At 37.3% G+C, this 27,860-nt stretch overlaps 1 protein-coding gene and 1 pseudogene across 1 annotated transcript; both read left to right on the forward strand.

Moving 5' to 3' along the window:
- The first annotated feature begins 225 nt into the window (after positions 1-225).
- Positions 226-1,280, forward strand: LOC148576468 (uncharacterized; annotated as a pseudogene).
- Positions 1,281-20,392: 19,112 nt separating this feature from the next.
- On the forward strand, positions 20,393-27,753 carry LOC107629847 (protein transport protein SEC16A homolog). The gene is made up of 13 exons (XM_088501406.1): positions 20,393-22,720; positions 22,816-23,136; positions 23,638-23,766; positions 23,849-23,971; positions 24,113-24,280; positions 24,426-24,551; positions 24,657-24,791; positions 25,105-25,232; positions 25,311-25,419; positions 25,516-25,833; positions 25,966-26,094; positions 26,186-26,481; positions 26,851-27,753. The coding sequence occupies exons 1-13, from the start codon at positions 20,882-20,884 to the stop codon at positions 27,386-27,388; spliced, it is 4,359 nt and encodes a 1,452-aa protein (XP_088357532.1). The 5' UTR covers positions 20,393-20,881; the 3' UTR covers positions 27,389-27,753.
- The last annotated feature ends 107 nt before the right edge of the window (positions 27,754-27,860 follow it).

A 27,860-nucleotide genomic window follows, 5' to 3' on the forward strand; every position in this document is an offset into this window, starting at 1 on the left:
TTTAGGGCCCAACAAGGTCGTAGGATTTTTGGCCTTTTTGAGAACTCCTTCCATGGCTTCAAGTCTACTTTTTTCAAAGTTAGGCCGATCGAGGGTCATCAACCCTTCTGGCTTACTGCCGAGGGAGAAAGACGGATCCCGACCTACTGGAGTTTGAGTCTGAAGGATTGCAATATCGCCGACATTTTGTTGGCTATTTTTGGCTAGAAAAACTTTAATCCTCGCATGGTTATGGGAGACCGAGAGACCGGTCGGTCGTATGTTGGTGAGTTCTTTTCCCTTTGTGTTTTTAGTGTTTTACTTTTATATCATTCACACCTTTGCTCCTTCCTTTGCTTGCAGTTTCCATGGCTGGTGGGAGAAAAACATTGGCTGACTTGATGAACCTCATCCAGGGTGATGGTGAGGGTGGCGAAGACTCCTTGGCGACCCCTACGGCGAGTCAAGATCGGGAGGATACTGAGGAGGGTAGTGGTCGGGTTGACGGAGCCGACCAGGGGAAGCCGGGGAAAGAGGTTCCTCCTGAGAACACCTCGGGGAATTCGCGTGTGGAGGCGGAATCTCCTTTTGACGAGGAGGATCTGGGGTTTGGTGACGACGACTTGAAAGTCGTTAGCAACCCTAAGAAGAGAAAACAAGATTCCAGGAAGGCGCTCTCAGTTATGGAGAAGAACTTCAATGCTGGGGGTTTCATTGAATCCCAGTTGCTCTCTGGCACCGAAAAGTTTTTCCATGATACCGATCTTTCCGGTCAGGCTAGGTGGATCTACTGCAGTCTTCTTCGAGCTGCAGCCATTGCCAAGAAGGTGGAGCCTGTCTTGGGAAATTATCATGCTATGTAAGTGAAGCTTCGAGACTCCCAAAAAGATCTGACTAACTCAAGATCTTGGGAGGAGGTTCTGAAGAAAAAATTGTCTGAGCAGGAGAAGAAGGCTGAGGAGAATGCCAAGGAGATCAATAGGCTGGTGAATCGGGACATCGCCTTGATGCAAGATATGAACACTGCTCTTGGTGAGGTTGCTGCTGCTGAGAAGAAGGCCAAGGAACTTGAGGAAAAGCTGAAGCTGGCAGAGAGCTCGGTAGAGGCTGCTCGCCAAAAGATGGCTGCTTTAAAGAAGGAAAACAAGGAGCTTGTAAAGGGGGCCCGGGAGGCCGTGAAGCTGACTGAGGAGGGGATCAAGCTTCAGGTAGCCGTGCTGGCTCCCGATCTCAATCTTTCGCAAGTAGGAGCTCTCAAGACTGTCGAGGACGGGAAAATCGTTGACATCTTTAAGTCTTGAGTTTTTATGCTTCTTTATCTCTGTTTTGTTTTTATCTCTGGGCCTATTTAAGGCGCCTTTTGGTTGTAACAAACACTTGGTACTTTTTTATCTTAATTAGGTCGCCTTCTTGGTTATTGCTTGCATGCTCGGGCCGTCCTAGCTTTGCTTTTATTATGTTTTTGCTTGCTCGGGCCGTCGCAGCCTTTTGGTTTACCATTTTTATGGTATTCACCATTTGTTTGCTCGTTGCTTTAAGTTGTTTTGCTTCGGGTCCCTTTGGTTCCCAGGGTGATCGGTCCCGGGATGCCGTTAGGTCGACCGTTCGTTATATTTTTTCGCCAATCTTGCAAAAAGACAAACTTATCATATATGTATTGTTAGAACTTTGAAGCAAGGAAATGATGTAATGCATAACTAAGTGAAAGTAAAAGAGGAGTGTAAAAAAAATTTTTTTTGGGTGAGGTCGTCAAGTCGTTTGGTTGCCTTCTTTTTATGAGTAGAACCTTCTTAGGTTCGCCATGTTCCATGTTCTCGGCACCTCGCTTCCGTCTAACTTCTCTAACTTGTAACCTCCTTTGCCGAGGACCTCTCTTACCCTGTAAGGGCCTTCCCAGTTTGCGGCCAACTTGCCTTCTCCTGGGGTTGGTAGCCCTATGTCGTTGCGTCGTAAGACCAAGTCACCTTCTCCCAGGCTTCTTTGTAGCACCTTGCCATTGTACCTTAGGGTTATCCTTTGCTTTATTGCTGTTTCTGCTAGGTGCGCCATTTGTCTTGTCTTGTCGACCAGATCCTTTTCGATTGCTTCACTTCCTCCTCCGAGGAGTACCCTTGGACTTGGTTCCCCGACCTCGACTGGGATGACTGTGTCGACCCCGTATGTGAGTCGGAAGGGGGTTTCACCAGTAGATGATTGGGGGTGGTCCTGTAAGACCATAGTACTGAAGCTAGTTCGTCTGCCCATGAGTCCTTCTTTCCCTTAAATCGCTTCTTTAACCCTTTTAGGATGACTTTGTTGGCTGCCTCCACCTGGCCGTTGGTTTGGGAGTGTTCGACTGAAGAGAACCTTTGCTTGATTTTTAATCCTGCTAGGAATCCTTTGAACTTCTTGTCGGTGAACTGTGTCCCGTTATCCAATATGACAGTTTCTGGGATTCCAAACCGGGTGACTACTTGCCTCCACATGAATTTTTGGCAATTCACTGAAGATATGCTAGCCAGTAGTTCTGCTTCTACCCATTTGGTGTAGTAGTCTATGGCTACTATCAAGTATTTCACTTGTCCAGGCCCAGGTGGGAATGATCCTAATAGGTCGACTCTCCATTGGGCGAAAGGTCGGGGGGACATCATCAGGTTGAGTTCTTCGGGTGGTGCCTTGTGGAAGTTGGCATTTTCTTGGCATTTTTTGCATTTTTTAACGAACCCCTGGGCATCCGACATCATTGTGGGCCAGTAGTATCCTGCTCGGATGATCTTTCTCGCCAGTGACCTTCCCCCGATGTAGTGAGCACAACACCCCTCGTGGACTTTACTTAAGACGTAGTCCGTCTGGTCGGGGCGCAAGCATTTGAGTAGGGGTTGGTGGAGCCCTCGCTTGTACAACTGCCCTTGTATGATTACGTATTTGGGGGGCTTCCCTTTTGGTAACTTGTACTTCTTTCTCGTCTGGAAGTGTTTCTCCGTTCTCCAGGTATCAGAAGATAGGGTCTATCCATGAGGAGGGGTTCGGCATCTGGGCTGCGCACATGACGATTACGGGTTCAGTTGCTAGCCCTTGGATTAAGGATCTGTTTCCTGTCCCGGGTTTGGTGCTTGCTAGTTTAGAGATGAGGTCGGCTCAGGCGTTCCTTTCTCTAGGGACGTGCTGAATTGTGACTTCTTCAAAACTTTTGCATATCTTCTTTACCTTTTCCAAGTATTTTTGTAGTAGCGCGTCCCTGGTTTGGTAGCTGTCGTTTATCTAGGAAGTAACGATCTGGGAGTCGCTACTAACTTCCACCCTTGATGCTCCGACCTCTCTGGCTAATATTAACCCTCATATTAGGGCCTCATACTATGCCTAATTATTGGAGACTGGGAAGTCAAACTTGATTGATTGTTCATAGGCTACTCCTGCCGAGTTTTCGAGAATGATCCCGGCCCCTCCGAACGTTTGGTTAGATGCTCCGTCAACGTGGAGTTTCCACCGTGTGTTTGGTACGTCGGGAGCCTCCCCTGTGACCTCTACCAGAAAATCTTCCATGGCTTGGGCTTTGATTGCCTATCTGGATTCATATTGCAGGTCATATTGAGATAGCTCTATCGCCCATGCCATCATTCTTCCTGCGAGGTCGGGTTTCTGGAGGACTTGCCGAATGGCTTGGTAGGTTCTCAGGATGATTACGTGCCCTTGGAAGTACTGTTTTAGTCTTCTGGATGAGGTCAGTAGGGCAAAGTCCAACTTTTTCAACTTGGTGTACTTCAACTCCGCCCCTTGGAGTACTTTGCTGATGAAGTATATTGGGCGTTGAGTCTTGTCTTCTTCTCAGAGAAGGACCGCCGCCATTGCTTGCGTGGTTACAGTTAGGTATAAGTACAGGGGCTCCCCTTCTCTAGGCTTGCTGAGTACGGGAGGTTCCGAGAGTATCTTTTTGAAGTGGTTGAACGCTTCTTCGCATGCCGGAGTCCACTCGAAGGTGATTCCTTTCTTCATTAGGTTGAAGAATGGGATGACCCTTCCTGCCGAGGCACCGAGGAACCGGGATAGAGCTGTAAGTTTTCCGGTGAGTCGTTGTACGTCTTTGACACACCCGGGACTTGTCATCTTGAGGACAGCTTCGCATTGTCCGGGTTGGCCTCTACCCCCTCTTTGTGTTATCATGAACCCTAAGAACTTCCCTGCTTCCATGGCGAATGCGCATTTGAGTGGATTGAGCTTCATTTTGAATTTTCTTAGCGCTTTAAAGACAGCTTGGAGGTCGTCTATTAGCCTATTCGGTTCTGCTATTTTCACCAGGATGTCGTCAACGTATACTTCTACCGACTTGCCGATGAGGCCATGGAAGACCTTGCTCATTAGTCTTTGATAGGTGGCCCCTGCGTTTTTCAGCCCAAAGGGCATTACTTTGAAGCAATAAACCCCCTAGCGTTATGAATGCCATTTTGTCCTCGTCAGGTCGGTGCATCGGGATCTGGTTGTAGCCCGAGTAGGCATCCATGAAGTTGAGAAAACCATATCCTGCCGCTGAGTCGACCAAGGTATCAATGTTGGGGAGAGGGAAAGAGTCTTTTGGGCATGCTTTGTTCATATCGGAGTAATCAATGCACATTCTCCACTTTCTGCTGGCTTTCTTGACTAGGACGACATTGGACAGCCATGTTGAGTACTCGAGTTCTTTGATGAATCCTGCTTCTAGTAACCCCGCTGTTTGTCTGGCGACTTCGTCGGCCCTTTCTTGAGACATCTTTCTTCGCCGCTGGGCTACTGGTTTGACGTCAGGTTTTACGGCTAGTCGGTGGGACATGACATCGGGGTCCAGTCCCAGCATGTCCGATGGCGTCCACGTGAAAAGGTCGCCGTTTGCCCTTACAACCTCCATGAAGGGGCCCTTGAGTTCATTGGGCACGTTCCTATTTACAAAGGTAAACTGATCTGTCGACTTCCCTATTTGAAACTTTTCCATGTCCCCCTCTGGTTCTGGTCTTGGCTTGTCCTCCATTCTGACGTCTAGGTCTGCCAAGAACACGTCGGCTGCCTTCTTAGATTATTTCCTTAAGGAGAGACTGGCGCTGTCGCAGGCGACTGCCGTTTCTAGGTCTCCTCTTATGAAGCTGACTGTTCCCTTGTCCGTTATGAACTTCATTGTCAGGAACTTGGTACATATTATAGCTGAGAATTCGTTGATGGTCTTTCTCCCCGGGATGATATTGTAGGCTGTGGAGTCTCTGAGGACTACAAAGTCTGCCATAACCGATTTCCTGGTGTCCCCAATTCCCAGGCAGATTGGGAGAGAGATCGTCCCGTCAGGTTTTATGTAGTTATCGCCTAGTCCCATGACTCCGTGCTGGTGGTTCTTGAGGTCAGACTCCTTGAGCCCCATCGCGTCGAACACGTTCCTGAATAGGATGTTAGAATCAGCTCCCGTATCGACGAGGATTCGTTTGACTAATCTTGTTCTGATCATCGCAGTGATCACCATGGGGGGGTTCTTGGGGAGGTCATGGAACCATTTATCTTCCGGGCCAAAGGATATCGTGGGAGACCTTTTGCATGGCGGCAGTCCTTCTGTCGAGATGGAGAGTATCCGGGTATCCTTTTTTGCTGCCGATTTGGACTTAGGAGGGCTGTCACGCCCGACCACGATGTTGACCACAAAGGTTGGGGGGTTACTGCTATCCCCCATGGGTTCTTGTCTTTGTTTGATAGTTCGGCTACGATCTTTCTCGGAGCACTCTCGTTCTCGTCTTCTCGGCTCCCTGATGAGCCAGGAGAATTCATTCAGCTTTCCCTCTCTAATGGCCTGTTCTAAGGCGTCTTTGAGATCGAAGCAGTCTTGGGTTTTGTGACCAAATCCTTTGTGATAATCACAGTAAAGGCGTTTGTTGCCTCCTGTTCTTTCTTTCAATGGTCTAGGTCTAGATAGGATTCCCTTGTCTGCGATTTGTTGGTAAACCTCTACTATGGGCACCGTAAGTGGCGTGTAGTTCGTGAACCTTCCTACTCGTGGAGGTTGCTTGGACTGCTTACCTAGGGTGCCGTCCCTGGGAGTTTTTTTATACCTATCGACCTGGGGGGCTTGCCGAGCTGGGGGGTTTAGGAGCTACCGTTTGTTGGCTGCTACAACCTGACTCACTTTCTCATCGTTGATGTATTCCTTGGCCACCCTTTGAATTTCTTGCATGGACCAGACAGGCTTGGTAGTGAGGTGCATCCTAAAGTCCTCGTTTAGCAGGTCGTTTGTTAGGTAAAGACTAGCGACTGAGTCCATGAGGGCGTCAATCTCCAAGCACTCATCGTTGAATCTGTCTAGAAACTTTTTGGTCGGCTCCCCGGGCTTTTGGGTAACCCTTAGCAAGTTGATTGGGTGCTTGGCCTTGGCTATGCGTGTCGTGAACCGAGCCAGGAAGCTTTGGGAGATGTCCGCAAAAGCTGCGATGGATCCTTGTGGGAGGGCGTTGAACCATCGGATCGCTGGGCCGGCTAGCGTCATAGGGAACGCTCGGCATCTGACCACATCGCCTACCCCCTCCAAGTTCATTCTTGCTTCAAAGGCTACGAGGTGCTCCTGGGGATCCTTAGTCCCGTCGTACCTCATGTCCGTCGGCTTGTCGAAGTTTTTTGGGAGCCGGACCTTGAGGATCGAGGGGTGGAAAGGAGTGGCTCCCATGAAAATAGGGTCTTGCTGTTTCTTGACTTTTCCTTTCTGGGACTCCCAGTGGATCTCAGACCTGTTTTGGGTAGGTCGGGAGGTTGCCTGGGTATGCGCCTCGCCATGCTCTGTTAGGCTCCTTTCTCGGCTCTTGTGTCTCCGGGAGGGGGAGCGAGTGCGGGTGCGGGATCGGCTGGCGTTGCCGCGGGAGTGGCTGACGTCTTCGTGGGATCGGCCCCTCGCTGCCAGCTCTCGCTCAAGCTTTTGTACTCTATGCCTGAGTTCTTGCATGATCTTGGCGCTGTTGGCCCCCGTTCCTCCGAAGGGACATCTTTCGGTGTAGATTTGTTGGTTCGTCTGGACGAAGGATCGTAGCTGTTCGCCGGCATGGGCTGTCAAGCTTGCCCTGCTCAGGTGGGCTCCGCCTCTTTCACGGAGTTCCTCCGAAGTGGGGAGTCTCTCCATGTTTGCTTCAGAGTCCCCACAGACAGCGCCAATGTTCGATACCTGAGGTTCTCGGGTATTCGACGGGTCGGGAGACTGTGAAGGGATGAGATGGTGAGACCCTGAAGCAACTCGGAGCGGGCTCTTGGTCCAGGATCGGAGGTCGGTGGGAGTGGCGGTAGAACAGACAAAAGGGGGGATGGCCACCTGCAAGGACACTCTGACGATCAAGTCAGTGTCCGTACGAGAGGATACCCAAATTAGGTAAGATGATGTGTACCTCGGGAGGAGTGCTGACCTCTCTCCTTATATACTGTGTTGGGTGGGCCCAAAGATGACCTAGCCCACTGGTCAGGACGCCTGTAAGTTGTCCTTGTCCACGTGGGAGGAGCTGGTCGTTCTAAACTTCGGGTCGGTGGTTCGGGTCGTGGCCCCGAGAAAACCGACCCAACCGGTTTGCTAGGCGTAGTGATGGATTACGCGGGTGGTGAAGTCGGTCATCGGCCAAGTCGGGTACCGGAAACCGACCCATAGGATTTTCTTGGGGGAGTTTGGGCCTGGGTCGGTGATGACCCGACCCGTCGGTTAGTCGGGCTGGACTGGTGGTCCGTAACACTTATCTACAATGTACTTTTCCCACAACAATGAGCTATGAATACAAATTTTAAAATTTTATACAAATTTTGAAGTTAAATTTTAAATGTCCGTTAATTTAAAATACTGACTGATTAATTTATGAGGTATTATTTTTTACTTAAAAAATTAAAAAAAAACTTAATTTTTAAATATGTAAAAATATATTAACGGTGACTTTGAATTCACAAATCAAAAATCTAATTAAAAAAAAAAATATATATATATATATATATATATGCGCCAAACCAATTTAAATATAGCTGCCTTAAACAAACTAATTTTTATATTATATATTATTAAATAATTAATTAAAAATATACATTTATGCACAACAATTTTTAAACTTGAATTTAGAAGTGATTAATAAATCACATTTTTTAATCAACATATAACAAATAAAATTAGTTAAGGACAAAATATTTAACATATAATAAGTTTAGTCATTTAAAATTTAAGCATTAAAAACTGGATTACATATTAAAAAATAACAACAATTTTGTGGTATGTTTCAATAATAATAATAATAATAATAATAATAATAATAATATACACGTGAAAAGTAGTACTGCGTGTTCTCCTTGACATGTCGTTTTCAAATTTATTTTATAAATAATAAAATAATTTTTTTAGATAATTAGATTAAATGAATAATAAAAATTATTATCTGAATTAAAAAAAATTAATCTATCTAATAAAAGAAAATGAAACTTACATAAAACGTAGTATATTGTGTAACAATAACATTTATAGAGAGTGCATAATAATTTTATTTTTTTAAATATTTAACAATTATACAAATATTATTTATTTTCAACTAAAAAAATTTGAAGTTTTATAACTGTAATTTTATACATGTAATGCATAAAATGAAATCTTATTTATTTTAGCCATGTAGCTAGCTATTCTAAAAAAAGTTGGTTTTGCTCATGCAAATTTTATCGTTAAAGGCCCATTTTTATTACTATCTCAATAAAAAGGTTAAAAGAGATAGAAAAATAATTTCTATGGACCGAAACATTAACATTTTGTTTGTAAGACTAATCAAGTAAAATAATATCAAACATATGAACAGTAAAAAAGTAAAATTGCAAAGAATTTGAACAAATTAAAATGAAAACACTAATCAATAGAAGACTAATGACACTTAAAAAATTTATTTGAAATAAAAAAAATAAAACTTACATAAAGATGTGGTGCAATGTGCAACAGTAACACTTTCAAAAATATCTAATAATCAAATGTTGAATATGATAATGGTATGTAATTGTAGAGTTCTTATATAGAGCTATTGTATTTTGGGCCGGGCTAAAATTTTAATGTGTAGATACTATAATTTGTTGGAAAGAATCAAAGAAATTATTTTATTTCAAATAAAAAATTTCCGTTTTTGAGCGAAATAAAAAATTTTCATTTACGGAGTCATATAAATATAACATAACCTACTTTAATGAGTCACAACCGCATATAACATCAACACCCTAACAATCACTTTCACTCAGTAGCTCCTCTCATTTAATAATATTTTTTATTTGATAATCTAACATTCAAGAAGAAGTTAAAGCTATATTTAGTGAATACTTTTCTTTAGTAAATATGTGCAGCAAAATCAAAGCTTATCACCCTAAAACGTACAACAACAACAACAACAATAACAACAACAACAATAATAAGTATTTATTAAAGGAAAACACACTCAAATCTTGAATTAAATAAACAAATAAACGAAACAACTCTTGTATCAAGTTTAAAGAGATAAATTAATGTCAACACAAAGATTAAAGAGAAATAAACTACTCATATATGGTAGATCCTAATCTCTCTCAAATGACTATAGTTCATTCAAATAATAATTTAAATAAATTATTCCCATATATTATAAATTGAACTGTCTATAGGGGCGATGATTTAGTCCTCCATCACAACCGACTTCCGTTTTTTAGATTTGGATGAAACTAACTCGTCTCTAGCCTCTTCCATATGTTTCTTAGCTCCGAGAATCTTAGAACCATGTTTCTCATCAATTGTAGGGGATGGAGTTGACTCACTCTCACAAGCCTGAGATACGCCATCATGTACTAATAATAATAAGAATAATAATATTTTAGTTACCATATAGACTAAGAGTATCATTGTAACAATTTAAATTGAAAATTATTTGACATAAACCTTAGAAGGGTCGTATGAACCAGTAGACAAACTCAGTAGATTAGAATTTTCATGCGACAAAAGACCCTACAAAACAATTGATTCAATAAAAAAACATCATCAAAATTTGGTTGATTTATTTTTGTGATACCGAACAAAAGAGAAAGTTATTAGCGGGAGGGAGTTACAGGATCAGGATTGTATTTATTCAAGAAAGCAGAGACCAAAGAATTCTCATTAGTCATTCTCAGCACATGAATCACATATGGCTCATAAGAGTTCAGATTCCTCATCTTGAGTTGGAAACTTAATATCCCTAAGCTTATTGATCTCTTCGGGTCAGAAATTTTTCTCAACACCCTTCACATTTAGCGAAAAAAAGTTCATTTATGCTCTCACAAATAATAAATATTAAGGTATAGTTCAAAACAAATAACACAAAAAAGTGAATATGACATCAAACCTTAATCACACAAGACTGCCTAAGGTCACTGGCAGAAATACCAAGAAAATTTACAGCTTCTCCATCGAACCAAACAAAAGAGGCAGCATCGGTGTGGTCTATCACCCTTACGTGGATTTTGTACCTATTATTCACCAAAAAATTTACAATTCAAGAACAATATACTACATAAATTATACCAATAGTTAGGTTGTCTATTCTATGTTATTATTGAATTGGATGCAAATAATTCTTTTAATGGTTTATCCAAGAGTCTCGATCCCACACGGGAGATTAATTTAACAGCACATCACAACCCCAAACAGCATGACCCACAAAAAATACTATGTACACTTTGCTATACATATCCACCTCTAATGAAAATGAAACCCTTTCATTTGGTTAATTAGGTTTAACTCTTGCTCTATGTTATGCTTTGAAAGAGATGGTTAGCCTTACTTAAAATCAATTATCTTTAACCTATTAGGCTAACTGAATCACGAATGTTGAAATTCGACAACAAAATTTCTGGAGAAATAATACAAATGATTAGTTTATACCATTATTATGTTAGACAAAGAGTATGTAGTGTGTGAATTTTAAAGAAGAATCGTGAGTTATACCTAGGCACATAGAATCCGTATTCGTCAATGCACTTGGGACAGAAATATCTTTTCTCAAGTTTCCTGAAGCCACGACAACACTTTTTACATCCTTTGTACCACCAACCAAACTCGGTCTCAACTTCCTTAATCGTCCATGCAGTAACAAATATAGCATCCTAAAATCGATGGATGCAAGGGTACAACACAACAACTGAGATTATGTTCCAACAAACATTAGATATAATAATTGAAAAAAAAGAGAGACTAATAAAGAAAGAGTTTTACTTGATTATGCTTCTTTATCTCAGCAATTGTTTTGTAGATTGACAGATGTGAAAAATCCTCCTCAACTGAAATAGGTTGATCACAGACCAGCAGCATTATGCCTTGTCCGTCAACAGGATCGAATTTGTTCACTCTTGCATTTTTAAATCAAAATTTTTGAAATTTGCTAATAGTTAAATAATCACAAGCCTTGTATAAATATTCTGCTGGCCAAACTATTGATTTATACAGTGTACCTTGTAAAGAAATCTCTAGCAGCTGAAAACTCAACATTTATAAAGAGTTTCAAATTGTAGTTTGGGTTCGAAACACCTATGACCCCTACAAAAAGACATAACAAATTAAAGAAAATACCAGAAGCTTATGATGACATAAAATATGCATTCAAATACCAATAAAATAAATAAACTATTAAAAATTTTCATCTTGCCCATTTGGAGAATAACCACATAGGTAAGACACGGGAGTTCCTCTAGATATTTGAGAAAGTCAAGAGCAAAAGACTGCCACAACGTAACTATTCCGAGGGTTACCTGAAACTGTAGGTCGATCTCGGACGAGATCTTCTGTACTGGTCGGAGATGACGTGTCCGGCTGGTGGGTGGTGGCCGGAGTTGTCGTGTCCGACTTGTGGGACTGGCTGCACTGCTGATCCTTCGTCACCGGAGGGTGGGGGTACCTGCAAGAGACTCTGATGCTTAAGTTAGCATGGGTATTAAACAGGTTTTTAGTAGAATCAGAGTATGAGTTATACATGGGTGCTCCAGTGTATTTATAATGGTGTAGAGTGACCTTTTTAGATAAGATAAGTTAGTTATCTTATCTTATCTTTTAGTTGAGGTCAGCTTATCTTTTAAGGGAACCGCCCTTATCTCTATAAGCTTGGAATGCCTTTGGATTTGGGTCGTGTTCCTCTATTTGGGCTCCTTACTGGGCTTTTCTGTCGATTCGTCCGACCTCTTTGAGAAGAGGTCGGATAGCCTGACCTGAAGAGGTCGGTCGCTTTATTACTGAACATCCCAGATCAGATAGCTCGACCCAGGGTATGAACAGTAACCCTTAATTTCCGTCCACCCCTATAAGAAATAGCAATACTTGTAGAGTAAAGAGAGGCACAAAATTTCAAAATAAGATTTTAAAACAAAAGCTACTATCAAAAAGATATTAAGCATTACTCAAGATCATCAAGTTCTATGGTGATATAACTTGACGGCTTTCCGTCCTGTGTGAACTCGACCAAGTTACCTTTAGAGGCAAGCTGACTTATCATATCTACAAAATAAAGGCATCAATCTTTCCATTAATAAAACTCCATCTGCTCAAATTTTTGTCCAAAAATGACATATTTTTTCCAAAGTTTCATCCATGTTGAAATCAGATTTCTTTAATTTTCTTAAAAATAAAATATAAAAGATTGCTAATAAATAGTTAGAGCCTAGAAATCGAAGTTCGTGAATAAACAAAAAATAAACAGGTTAGTACTTGTTACGAACGATACTTTTAAAGGTACTAACTCTTTAGTTGCTATATATGAAATCTGTCTTTAGATGTGTTAAAATAAAACGCATAAGAATAGGAAACAAAGCCATTAACAAATTGAAGAAAAATTTTAATAAATAATACAATTTTTTTATACTATACATATAACAAAAATGACGCATCAGCCAATTTAAATGACATACATTAAATATAGACATATTATGTAATACAATAAGATTGATAAATTATTTTGCTTAAAAAATTAGACCTCAGAATTAAAAACGCATGCGTTATAGATTAATCTAATAAAGTACTTACCAACTAAATAACCATCTTCTTTAGACTCTGCATGAATTTTTTTTAACGGAACAAAATTGAATCCGTTCAATGGAACTGAAGAATCTTGTACCGGACGCACAATCGTGTCCCTTTTGAAGTGGATTCTAAATTCGTGTCTAGTAGGCTTGAACTTGATGGTATTCAAAGCAACTGTAAAATTAGTGACCACGTACACATTGCCCTCAGCGAGTAGGCTCTCGAAGATAGGAACAAATATGCCTTTAATAGAGCATTGAATTGTATCTCCCTAAATGCATGTTTTATAAGGTCATAGATAAATGAGGTTTATTGCTCAATCATTACCAAAGAAAATCTCAAATGCAAAGAGAAGATTTTACCTCTTTATCAAGAACAACCATCTCAATAGGTGCCTTCAACCCAGAATTTGCAAAGTGAAAAACGGTCAAAAGTCTAATGACACGTACTATGAGCTTCCACACCTTATGCTCACCCGATGCCACAAGACTCTTGATCTGGTCCACCATCTCTCCAAGAACAGAAACATTAAGCTTTAAACTGTAGAGAAAAAGCAAATTATTTAGAAAATAAAAAAAAAATTGCTTATATAAACATGTTAAGTGCTGAGTAATTAAGGGCATCGAAAAAATGCACCCGTCATTCTCAATATGAATGACCAATATATCAATAAGTTTGCCATCTTTCACATATTTTCTCTCACCCTCTACACTGGTCATAACTCCAGCAACGTCTAAAAATAAATATCAAACAGAAGATTGTGCATAAATCACCCGTCATAGTGATATTTTGTCATAAAAATAAAAAAAAATCAACTTATGTACTTGCCATAGATCATATACTTACCAACCAAAAAAGGATGTTGAGAAGAGTATCCTATAATTTCCCTAAAAGGGACCAACTTAATACCATATAACGGTATTGCATCACAGAAAGAGGGTAAGACAGTAGTTCTTGCTTGAAAAAATAATCGAAATTGATGTGATGTTGTGCGATACAACCTACGATTGTTGCTAACTCCAAAGTATGTAAAAACATACACAGCTCCCTTCGATATCAATGATTCGAACACAGATATCAGATCCTTACCTACAAAAGCATGCATAGTTGTTTCCTATTTTTTCACAAAATAAATTATTTTATTATTCACTTTCTAAACACAATACCAATAAAGTCCAACTAAATAAACAAACAAAATTTATATAAAATATTTCTTTCAATATTTATAACTAAATAAATTAAAAATATGAATTAATTCCAAAATATTAAGTATTAGGCATTAATAACGAATTTATCTTCATCCAAAAGAAAGAATATACATACAATAGATTTAAATATTTAATACTTTAATATATACTATCATTATATTTTAAACTTACATTTAATTATATATTAAGACAATAATTAAAATATTTAATTTAAAAGGACTAATTTTATTGTTTAGTGACTTTTACTTGAGTATAAAATTTTTGTACTACACTTTTTGTTTTCATGCAACTCATGAAAAACAGGTTGAGAAAACTTTTGATTTATTTTTTTTTTAACACAGATGTTAGAAATTAAAAATGTGTGATGACAATCATGCATGAACATTAAGTGTTATGTAGAAGAGGGTTAAGATTAATGACAATCATGCATATGCATTAGTCATGTCCTTATTATTTTTCTCTCCGTCCTCCCTCCCCCCATATGCATCTTTGTTTAATGTGATTGATTTAGTATAGAATTTTGAATGTTAAAATAGTGGAGGCTATACTGCTTTAATTGGTTCCCAACAATCAACACTACCTGGGATGTTTGGTACAAATTTTTCTAATACAAACCTCTCTTGTTAGTTGTCACCCATACGGGAGGATGAAATTTAAGTCTTCAAGATGAGAATAATAAAAAAAGAAGTAAGGAATAATCTGATTCTTAATTTTTTTTATGATATGCTTATTATTTCTTATCAAAGATATACATTATGCTTTTTGTAGAATGTGAAAGAAAGAATGGCTCAAATTTTGTTATTTTTGGTCAGCATAAACTCTTGTATCTAATATGCATTATTTAGTGATTATATATATTGGCATTAGTGCATGTCTTTGCAAGCTAAAATTTATAATTTTATATAACTATCTATGAAAATCTTGCTAAAAGTCCCCCAACCCCTCTCTTTATTGGCCGAATACAACATGAGCTATATATTAAATCTATTTTTGACTGCAAAATCTTTTTTTACGATGAAAAGTGTACGTTTTCTTGCAGGAAAACACAGAACTGGATTTTGTTCCTGTTCAGTTTTTAAATGAATAGTCCCAAGAAAAGCAGAAACGGCTGAGGGTGAGGATCATACAAATGTGGGACTAAGTGTATGAAAATAGAGAAACAATTGTGTGTATGAATAAAATTAGAAGTACCTGCTCATCCATCAACACCATTTCAATAGAGCTAATGGATGTGTGGTCTTTGAATCTCGATAAAGACCAAAGTCTGATTACTCTGACATGAATCTTTCAGCATTCTTTTGGCGAGGTGCAATCATCTCCAACAAATCATATCGCCTATTCATCTTTTCTCTAGTGAAGAAATAAGAGCAAACCTATATTCTAGCAAGTACTTATGGTAAGATTATATTACCACGCCTCTTAAGTTTTTATAGCAACCAAGAAGAGGTATATTTTTTGGTAAATCATTTTAAAATTAGAGTGCATCCAAAATCACATATTTTCCATAATCCAAAAGAAGAAAAAATATGTCTTGATAATTTAAAAAACGAAAAAAAATCTAATTTAAAAATAAAACACTTATTCTACATCATAAATACTGACAATTCAAAATATACTGAATAAAAAAAAGGTATGAAAATAAGATATGAATCTATGCCTTCTTGCAATTACAAAACTTATTACCATAAATATTTCTTAAAGTCCAAAAAATTAGAATTACTAGTAAGCTGGTACATACAGGTTTCAAGCATAGAAATATAATAATACCTTTTTATAAATAATACATTTTCTCTCCTTCTAATGCTCTTTTTTTTTTTTTTTTTTGACGTTTTGGTTACTTAACTTTGTATGCATTCTTATTTATTTACTTCAATTATTTTAACTAAATTTCTTTTCTATAGTTTATCTTAATTCAATAACACTCCTTTAATTTGAAGTAAATAGTATTTGATTACTTGAAAATTGAAAAGGAATAAAATAATAAAATGAAATAAGAACCATTCTCAGAAGTGGATAGTAAGTGACTAATTGCACATATGCCGATAAAATCACTCATCGCAGTCATGATTGATGTGCCTCTAATAAATAGAATGATTATTTTTTGTTATAAACAATCTTCATTTTTCGGAGTGAATAAGCAAATAAAATCATTTTAATGGATGGTCATCACTTATTAAAGTGAATAAGATAAACACTTAAAAGAAAGTAATAAGATAAACTGAATTAATCACTCATAATACAAAGTAAATATGGATAATCACCTGAAAAATAAGTAAGGTCTAATCTGTAGTTGCTATTATGCAAAATTATGATCTTCTTATTTCTGTAATTTGATAAGTGTAATGTGCGAGATTATTATATTTATAAATCACGATTATTACATTCAAGGAAGACATTATCATATTCAACTATATATTTTATCAAACATGTAATGTGTAAAGAAAAAAAATAAAGTAATTCAACAATCATTGTAGTATGTTGAACCAATACGCTCCACTATCAAACTTTCATAATACAAAATAATTCATCAAATATGTAATGTGCAAGAAAATAATGCCAAATAAAAATATAATGAATTTATAATATCAGAAATTCATGAAACGTGTAATATGCAGGTAAAAAAACTATAGCAATTCATCAATTTCTTGCTTGAATATTAGCACAGCATTATAAGCAAATTCACTCTCTAATCATAAGAGCAAGGTAAAAAAAAAAAGGAGTACGTAGTTGCTTACAAGGATCTGAAAGAGCTTATGCAATGGTAAGCTAATGAAACATCAATAGTGGCAGAGAGCAAAGGGTTAAGCGACTCCATTGATGGCAGATGGTATGGCTTGGATGGAAATCGAAAAAGGAAATGCGTGAAATGACTTGGAGACTGCATTTTTTCTGATTTGCATTATTTGCTTCTTGCAGAAGCTCTTGGAAGCAAAGCTTCAAGCAGAATTACAGAGCAAAGGACATCGTAAATAGTACATGCAAGGATGGGTTAGATTGCTTTACCTTTGACCATGGACGCAAGGAGAAGACCAATTAAAATTGGATAAAGAATATTGTTAAGCAAATCAATTTGCAATTGGAAAAAAATACCGAAAACATTTCTAATTTAAGAGAAATCAGGAGATGTCACGTGATAATTTTTGGTTGCATAATCAGGAGATACCAGTCATCTCGTCTTTGCCATTCTGAAGTTGCCAGTACTAAGCTGCTATTCTCCATTGTTGGCTTATGTGCTTGCTGTATATGCTTGTTTGCCTGGAGAGAGAAGAACCAAAAAAACTAAAAGAGGACTTTTGGTGCTATTCTCCACAAGTTCTATGTTTTATAAATTAACGTTAATTCATATATAATATATAAATAAAATTAATGAAGTTAATTAGAATAAACAATAAGTTATTTATTTTATTATAGACTTCATAAATAAAAAAACTTATTCACTAATATAACGAATTAAAAATAATGTAGTATAATTAATTAAGTAATATAAAATATAATAAATTATATTAATATTTAAATATCTAATCAAATCAATTAGTTGATATAATTAAGTCAGTGCAATAAATTATATTAAATGAGTTAAAATAATTAAATCGAAAAACACTCTTCGAAGCATGCTACATCAACTCCATCATTGAGTGTAGAAATCCAATTTTAATATAATAGAATAGATTAATATAAAAATTCCTGATAATTACTCCTATCATATAGGTTGGTCTTTCCATTGCACTCAATAAAATTTTTAATATATATGTTAGACAAATAAATTTTAGTAAATTTTATTATATAACAAATATATTTCAAAATAATTTATTATAAGACAAATTTATCCCCTTATAAAGAGGCTATGTTGTCTTGGGGACTTCTATAGAAATAAGAACGGGTTAGAATTAAAGTATTTTATCTAAAATTTTTTAAAAATCAATTTTGTTGTTTATTCTTTAAAAAATTAGAACAATATTTTCATTATATATATATATATATATATATATATATAAAAGTAAATAACCATCAACTAAACAAAGGAATGCTTAACTGTATGTTTATGATTTTTTTTTTAACTGGAAACTAGATTCTTTGGAATGTTATTCCCAGCCTAGCAAAAATCACATTTTCAGAAAAATTAAGATCTGTGTTTATTGGCACATGATTTTTTTATATGCTTATCTAGTTATTTTGGTAATCAATATTCTTGTATTTGGTTTATAGTTATTGTTCTTGTGGAGTTATAGCATTAACTAATCTATATAGTACATTGTTGAGTTATAGCATTAAAGATGAGTTATAACGATCATATCACATAAATGATTTATAACGTATATTGCCGAGTTACAACGGAAGAGTAGTCTCATGAACTCGAACCTAAGTGTGATACTTGCAAAAAGAACTTCGACACTCAAGTCAATAAAATATTTTAAAAAGAATAAATATAGTGTTGTGTATTCTATTTTGTGATCTTATATCCCGATTAAATATGAGATTAGAAGAAAAAATTTATTATAATAGAGAGTTATCTATTTTAAATTTGTTTGATTCTACCGAAATATAATCTAATTTTACCAATATATTAAGAATACAGTACACTAATAATTACTAAAAATTTCACAATACGTTCATATGATTAATTTTATTTTCTTTCACCAATTTATATTAAAAAAATATTTCTTATCAGGACATTGAAAATATATATCCAAGAGTTTTACCAATGCACTTTAATCGATAATCTTGATAAAAATTTATCATTACGGACGTTCTGGTAGACCTGTCAGTAAAATTCAACTTTCTTGTAATGAATATGAAAGAAATATTAAAAAAAAAAAAAGATAGCTACATAACAAAAATTAATTAGAGAGTTACATATTAAAATAAGAAGAAGAAAATATATTGTATTGAGGATTATAAGGATTTATATAATTGTCATATAAAATAGTGAAGTGTAATTTCAACAAATCTCAATAAGTGTAACTATAATTCACTCTCCATATTTGATATTAAAAATCTCCATAGTATACATTTTATTTTATATATTTTTTAACAAAAGTAATCTATTATCAAAATAATATAATTAAACATTTCATAGTAGAATAATCAAATTTATCATGCCATAATATTCTAATACTTCTATGGCAATATGATTTTTTTTTTGTATGAACACTAAATAGACATTTTTTATGCAGTAATTGATTTCTTTTCTATGTAGTATGACGGATTTTATATAGTGGTGAACGCAGATTAAATTTAGCCAAAATTTCGATCCGATCCTCAATAAAATTATTAGATGAGATTAAAATTTAATATTCGTAATTTTTAAGTTTAAATTTGATCCTCGAATATATTCGTAAAATATATAAATATTTTAAAAAATTTATTTTATTAAAAATTATCAATAAAATAATATTTTTTACACTTTTAAATATGTTTATTCTTAAAATATTATTAAACATACTTTTCTTAAATAATAAAAATAAAATAATAAATATATATAATAATTATTAGTTGAAATAAAATATAAAAGAGTATTTTTATTTATTATTTTTGTGAATCTGCGAATATGCATATACCTACATAGAATTCGCAATTCGATTCTATTAGTGTGTAGATCGGATTAATATCCACAATTTTTGGATCGAATTTGGATAAATATCACGAATATGCAAATCGGATCTCATTCATGAACACCCTAATTTTATGTTAGATAAGTGCATTTATACATTATTAGTTTAATTATGATTAAAAAGTAGCTTCAGCATTGAACTGTTGAACTGTGCCAAACTGCGAATAGGGTTATGAAAATTGAAGTATTGAACTTACTTTCAATATTTTACACCGTTAATACTTAATACCGCACACAATTATCATTTCTGAAATTTCATTGGTTTTATTTTTCTACTTTCCTAGATGACTTGAATAATATTATTGTGTCTACCGCAGGCTATGAGGCTGTGACCTTGGTAGTGCCTTGTTGGAGCAGCAAAAATATACATGTGCAAGGTGGAGTTGCATGCAAATACACGGTAACCTTCTTCCAATCATAACTGAATGTTGAACAATCAAAATCTGGCGGTAAAGTGTGAAAAAAAAACAAACAACAGAAAACGGAAAAAAAATATACAAAAAGGATGAGGAAGTTGGAGAAACTAAAAATATATATATTAAGGGTCGTAAAATAAATAATAAATAATCCAAAACTAAAAAACGTTGTAGTTTTCCGTTTGTGACGTTAGTAGGTGGTGAGGTGCGAAATCAAGGGCTTTCCCCTGTTTACTATCATTCTCTTTCTCTTTCGTTTCTGTCTCTCTCTGGTTTTCTTTCATTTCTGGGAACAAAGAAAAAAGAAAATAAATAAATAAAATCCATAATGCACAACTTTAAGATTTTTTAAATAAATGTTTTTTGCTCCGCGGCACAAAACGGTGCGTTTGATTGAGGCTGAAACTCTTCAGTTTCTGGGTAATGCTTCCTCCTTGAAATTTTCCTCGTTCATTCGCAGGTTCTTCCATTTCGGAGTTCATAGATCTCGGTTATGTTGTTGTTGCTGCTTTTTCTGCAACTCAAGGTTGTGGTTTGATGGAGAAGTGATTTGTATTTTTATGTTTTATTCTTTTTGGATCTCGAGTTTAAGCTCCGACACGGAGGTTAGGATTTGTGTTAGGAGGTGAGAATTAGGGATTTTTAATGCGAATCGGGAATTGAAATCAAGGAGCTAGGGTTTTGGGAGATGGCTTCTTATCCTCCATTCCATTTGGAGGATCAAACGGATGAGGATTTCTTCGATAAGCTGGTTGAGGACGATGATGTCGACGAGGCACCTGTTGAGCCTGCCGCCGGTGATGTACGAAACGATTCTGATGATTCCGTGAAGGCGTTTGCAAATCTGGCAATTGACGATGCCCGTGCCGATGCTGCATTTGAGAATTCAGGTGTCTGCAAGAGTGGGATTGAGCTGAAAAGAAAAGACGATGGCGATAAATCCGATGTGGGAACTGTTAAAGGAAATTATCAGAAGGAAGGTAATGTTGTCAAGAGTGGGATTGAGCTGAAAACAGCACATGATGCCAATAAATCCAATGCGGGAACTGTTAAAGGAAATTATCAAAAGGGAGGTGGTGTCGGCAAGGATGAGATTGAGCTTAAAAGGGAATGTGATGCTGATAAATCTAATGTGGAAACCGTTAAAGGAAATTATCAAAAGGTAGGTTCTTTGGTGTCTTCAAGCGAAGTAACTGCAGATCCAGGAAATCATGAAATGGGATGGGGAGTTACAAAGGATTTGAGTGTGGGCAAAGGCAACGGAGCCACCAGTCTGGGAATTAAGGAAGTAGATTGGAATGCTTTTTATACCAATTCTGGCGGGGGAGAGGGTTATTCTGAATTTTTCAGTGATTTTGGGAATCAATCTGGTGGGGATTTTGCTGGGAAAGCATATGGTGATTCTAACGATGAGGTGAAACAAGATAATGGGATTCAATGTGATGGGCAATATCAAGAGGGTCAAGGTTACGATGCATCTCTTGAAAATAGCACAAGTGGGCAAGATGTGCAGGATTGGGAAAATCTTTATCCTGGATGGAAGTATGATTACAATACTGGGCAATGGTATCAAGTTGATGATGTGACGGCTGCGACTCAAGGAAGCTCTGATGCCAATTCAGCAGTGGCAGTAGGTTGGACCGCTGCTTCCGATGCTACAGCAGAGGTCTCCTATATGCAGCAAACTTCTCAATCAGTTTCAGGAACATTGGCTGAAACTGGAACTGAAAGTGTATCTAGCTGGAATCAGGTTTTGCAAGGGAACAGTGGGTACCCAGAACATATGTATCTCGATCCTCAATATCCTGGTTGGTACTATGACACAATTGCCCAAGAATGGCGCTCATTAGATAGTTACAATTCATCAGTTCAATCCACAGCTCAGGGACTGGAAAATGGGCATGCTTCTACCAGTTCTCTTTTGCATACCGATAATAGTTTGTATCCAGAATACAGTCAAGCTGGCAATTACAGTTCACAGGACATTGGTGGCCAAGCAGCTGGGGATAGTAGCTGGAGTGTTTCGTATGGTGTTAACCATCAGCAGGGTTGGGATCCATACAAAACTGAGAATGCTAATAGAAGTGGGGATCATGTACCATCTGTTGGAAACAAGAAATTTGATCATTCTTATGGCTCAAATGCTTCTGTAAACAAAGATCAACAGAGTACTTCTAGTTCATTTGGATCTGTTCCTTTGTACAATAAAGTAAATCGCAATCATCATCGGTCTGGTAGTTTTGAACCTCAAAGCTTTGCCCCTACTGCAGATCTTGCTCAACATTTAAATTGTTCTAATACAATGTTTGATGAGCACAAAAGTTTCTCAAGTGATTATGCTGAAAGTCAGAAATCCTTTAGTTATGCCCAGCAATCATATCAGGGTGGGCATCAATATTCTTATGCCCCTCATGCAGGGAGATCATCAGCTGGACGTCCTCCTCATGCCTTGGTAACCTTTGGATTTGGTGGAAAACTTGTTGTAATGAAGGGTTCTAGTCTCACGAGCTCATCATATGGTAGCCAGGTTAATTCTTGATTCTCTCTAAAAGATTTTGATATATGCTTCAACCTTCATTTTGTCTCTATGATGATTAACTTTGTATTAGTTTTTATCCGCAGGATACTGCTGGAAAAGGCTCAATTTCTGTGTTGAACGTGATGGAAGTTGTCACAGGAAGCAGGGATTCTTCCAGCGTTGGTAGCAGCAGTGATTATTTTCATGCGTTGACCCAGCAATCTTTCCCAGGTCCTTTGGTTGGTGGCAGTGTAGGAAGTAAAGATTTGTACAAATGGATAGATGAGCGGGTTGCACGCTGTGGATCATCTGACATGGATTATAAGAAAGGCGAAAGATTGAGACTCCTTCTCTCCTTGCTTAAAATAGCGTGTCAACATTATGGGAAACTACGTTCGCCATTTGGTTCGGACAACAAACTGAAAGTAAGTTAGATTTATATCCTGTAATTATATTGTTTCCTTTATCTGTCATCATTCCTTGAATTCTCCATACCTTTGAGAGCTGTAGATTAACAAGGAAAAGGATTTTGGTGGATGTAGACATGTGGTATGTACTCTACCTTAGCACTGAGAAGGGACAGTTTTATGGGTTTATTGGGAGCAAAAATAAGGCCCTGAACATATTTAGACACACTGCAAAACATCAGTTGGTGATTAATTTTGTTGCTATAACTTTCTTCAAACCCCAACTCTGTAATATTTTTGGTTGATATCTGGAAGTTATTGCCAATTGCCATATTATCTTCTTTTTTATTTTTTTTCATTATCCAAAAAAAATATTCCTAGAAGTTATGACGTATGATTATTTTTTTAATTTATCATGCCCCCCCTTTATTATATAAATTCACTGTCATATTACTGCCCTAATACTGTTCGCCTCAGGAGAAAGTTCTGGATTTGGTAACTTATTGGGATTGAATGTAGGAAAATGATACTCCTGAGTCAGCCGTTGCAAAACTATTTGCATCTGCTAAGACGAGTGGCCAGGAGTTCACTCAATATGGTGTGCTGAGACACTGCCTGCAAAATTTGCCTTCTGAAGGACAAATGCGGGTGTGTATTAAATCCTGACCGCTGTCCCTTCCTTTCAGATTGTTGAACTTATATTCATTAATTCGTTTTGATTTTGATCTAGGCTACGGCTTGTGAGGTACAAAATCTTCTTGTATCTGGCAGAAGGAAGGAGGCTTTGCAATGTGCACAAGAAGGTCAATTGTGGGGTCCTGCACTTGTCATTGCTTCACAACTTGGTGAACAGGTCAGCTGCAAATTTTCACTAATTATATACTGGACTGAAGTAGTGATCCTGAATTGCTGAGCAAGACAGTCTTTATGTCCTAAAGTCCTTTTTCATGCTGCCTTTTTATGGGAATGAATTTGGTACATGATTGCAATGCAGTTGTATGTTGATACTGTAAAGCAAATGGCACTTCGACAACTGGTTGCAGGTTCACCTCTGCGAACGTTGTGCCTTCTAATTGCTGGACAACCTGCTGAAGTTTTCTCTTCTGACAGCTCAACTGGGAGGGATCCCAGTGCCTTTAATATGCCTGAGCAGTCTGCACAGGTGATCTCAATAGGATAATACTATAAGCCATACATCGGCTTATGTAATTTCAGATGTCTTTCTTACTTCCAGGTTCCAATAGTTGCAAAGGTTATTGGTTTTTGTTTGATTTGGAGAGTTTGTTGTTGTCTCCTTAAATTTTCAGCTAGGATCTAATGCCATGCTTGATGATTGGGAGGAAAATCTGGCTGTAATAACTGCAAACAGAACCAAAGATGATGAACTTGTAATTGTTCATTTAGGCGATTGCTTGTGGAAGGAGAGAAGTGAGGTATACTTTTTCTGAATTTCTATTTTATTTTGTTTGATGACTTTCCTTTTTTTTTTTAAGAAAAAAGAGTTCAGTTTCCTTTTTGATTTGATACTTGTATTTTAGATCACTGCTGCACACATCTGCTATTTAGTTGCTGAAGCAAGCTTTGAGTCATATTCAGACACTGCAAGGCTCTGTCTTTTAGGGGCAGATCACTGGAAGTTTCCTCGAACTTATGCTAGTCCAGAAGCTATCCAGGTTCACTGAAAGTACTTGAGCTCTTAAGTTGGTTTTTCCACAAATTTCGGTTTCCCTATTGCATGTACATGTTTTAAGTACTTTCTCATAGATTTGGCTTGTGTAAAGTGCATGGGGGTACTTTGGGAATCTAAGTTTTGAAATTGGGTCTTCCATGTTCTCCCATCCTAGGTTTATCAACAAATAATTGTGACATACATAAGCGACCTCGACATGTAACTCAAATAATATTTTACGCAGTATGATTAATATTTTGCAAGTTGCGTTGCTGAAACTGCTCAAAACATAACTTCTGTAATGGTTACTTGAACAGAGGACCGAGTTATATGAATATTCAAAGGTGATTGGGAACTCTCAGTTTATTTTGCTTCCATTTCAGCCATATAAGCTTATATATGCCTATATGCTTGCTGAAGTGGGAAAGGTTTCAGATTCATTGAAGTAAGTGCATTTTATATAATTGTGATTTAGGCGCTATGTAGTCTTCCTGAACTAATAATCATTGTAATACAACATCAGGTACTGTCAAGCAGCACTGAAGTCCTTGAAAACTGGCCGCAATCCAGAAGTAGAAATATGGAAACAATTGGTATTGTCTCTTGAAGAGAGAATTAGAACCCATCAACAGGTACTTCCTAGTCCTTGATTGAATCTTCATTATTTTGATAGTCTTGGTTATTACTTATTAGCATCTCCCATAACACATTTAACAATATCTATTCAGGGTGGATATGCTGCAAATTTGGCTCCTGCTAAATTAGTGGGCAAATTGCTAAACTTTTTTGATAGTACTGCACATAAAGTTGTTGGTGGTTTGCCCCCACCTGCTCCATCATCATCGCAAGGAACCCTTCATGGAAATGAACAACATCACTACTCTGTGGCACATAGAGTATCCAGTAGCCAATCAACAATGGCCATGTCATCCTTAGTTCCATCTGCTTCAATGGAACCCATAAGTGAGTGGACAACTGACAGTAATAGAATGACAATGTCTAACAGAAGTGTTTCAGAACCAGACTTTGGTAGAAGCCCCAGACAGGTGTGTGATTGATTTGAAAGGGGTATTTTGGACATTTTCTGCTTCTGCTTCTGCTTCTGCTTCATGTGTTTGGTTGAGCTCTTGTAATAACTTACATAAATAAAAGAATAAGGTTGTTTCATTTTATTATAGGAAACATCATCTGATTCACAAGGAGAGGCAGTATCAGGGGGCACGTCTCGCTTTTCTCGTTTTGGTTTTGGCTCACAACTTCTGCAAAAGACGATGGGGTTAGTCTTGAGGCCTCGTTCTGGCAAACAGGTATTATTAGTTGTTTACTATTCCATGCTTGATTTTCTTTTTCTTTTCAACAGTGTTACTAATTCAAATGGTTTTATTCTGCTCTTTGAAGGCTAAATTGGGAGAAAAGAACAAGTTTTACTATGACGAAAAACTGAAGAGATGGGTAGAGGAAGGTGCTGAACCTCCTGCTGAAGAAACAGCACTGCCACCACCTCCAACAACTGCTGTTTTGCAAAATGGTTCAACTGAATACAACTTGAAATCTGCATTGAAGACAGAAGCATCATCTGTCAATGGAGGCTCTGATTCAATACATTCGAGTCCTGAACTTACTCCAGGGATGCCACCAATCCCACCTAGCACAAATCAATTCTCTGCACGTTCCCGCATGGGTGTTAGGTCAAGGTAATACAATTTTTTCAATTCTTATATGATCATGTCATATTTGGAAGCAGAGTTCAACTTCAATACAAGCAATAGTTGTCAGTTGTCATTGTAAATCTAATCTCCCGCTGGTTTATCCAATAAACTATAAATTTTGAAGATGAAGATCCTTCAAGAACTTTGAGATTGAATTAAAAAGATGCTTCAAAAACTGTAAATAACCGGTAATTTAGAGCTGAAAATAAGAGGAGAGCGTATGAGTTCTGTCTCTTCTTTGCAGCTAGGATTGGTTTCTCGAAACAAGGGGCTGAGTCTCTTAATGATAGTTGATTCTGTGTCATTTACTGCATTTGAAAGGCATAATTTTTATTACTGGTATGAATTATACAGGTACGTTGACACCTTCAACCAAGGAGGTGGAAGCTCTGCAAACTTTTTTCAGACATCACCTATTACTTCTCCCAAACCTGCTCTTGCTGCCAGTGCAAAGTTTTTCATTCCTTCTCCTGTACCGTCGTTAAATGATCAGACCATGACGGGTATAGCAGAAAGCAATCAAGGAGATAGCTTCGGCAATGAAAATCCTGCTACATCTCCAAGGACTGATAGGCCACAACCCCTCAGTCCCAAGCCTCCATTGCCCCCGCAAAGGATTTCGAGTATGGGTCACATCTCAAACCAGCTAGCAATGACGAATGGTGGTAACCCTGGTTTCCTTCAACGGCGAACAGCTTCATGGGATGCTGGTGCTGGCAATTCATTTAGCCCGAGAAAAAAGGGTAACAATAGGCCTCTAGGTGAAGTTTTGGGAATGCCACCATCAACATTTATGCCTAACGAGTACAATTCTCCGAGGAGCATGCCTACCAGCCCTCTTCCAAAGAATGGCAGTGGCAGTTTCGGAGATCTCCAGGATGTTGAACTTTGAGAAGATAATTCAGCTGTAAATATCAAATTTTGTTCGTGATTAAGTCATCGTTGGGATGTCCCTAATGCATTTCTTTGGTCTCAGGATGGTGATACAAGATCTCTTCCCCTGTCCCACTGTTCTATAATACATACGTAGGTGTTTTTATATATATAAAAAAAATGCAAAGGTCACCCATCTTGGCTTTAAGATACCGGTGGTCTCTTAGTAAGGGATAGATAGCATAGTTCATTTGTTCATTTTATTAAAAACAACAAATACAATGTATCCTACAAGAAAAAGATGGCCCTCAACATGGAATTGTGAAATATGAGTTTTGGCCCTTTGTAATTTTTTTCGGTTATTAATGGAATTTAATTTACAAAGGATCCGTTATTCTTGTCATCTTAAACCGTGGTTTACAAAGTAATGCATTTACTTATTCTCTCATTTATAATGAATTAATGATACTATAATAATATTACGAAATTAT

This window comes from Arachis ipaensis, chromosome B1 (assembly GCF_059453495.1).
Source record: "Arachis ipaensis isolate K30076 ecotype BB chromosome B1, ASM5945349v1, whole genome shotgun sequence".
In the NCBI taxonomy this organism is placed as follows: Eukaryota; Viridiplantae; Streptophyta; class Magnoliopsida; order Fabales; family Fabaceae; genus Arachis; species Arachis ipaensis.

Bases quoted from the DNA above. Each gene is read 5' to 3' on its own strand.
- LOC107629847 (XM_088501406.1), top strand. From the start codon at position 20,882: ATGGCTTCTTATCCTCCATTCCATTTGGAGGATCAAACGGATGAGGAT. The intron at 24,552-24,656 runs GTATACTTTTTC...CTTGTATTTTAG, and splicing joins TGTGGAAGGAGAGAAGTGAG to ATCACTGCTGCACACATCTG. The intron at 25,834-25,965 runs GTGTGTGATTGA...ATTTTATTATAG, and splicing joins TTGGTAGAAGCCCCAGACAG to GAAACATCATCTGATTCACA.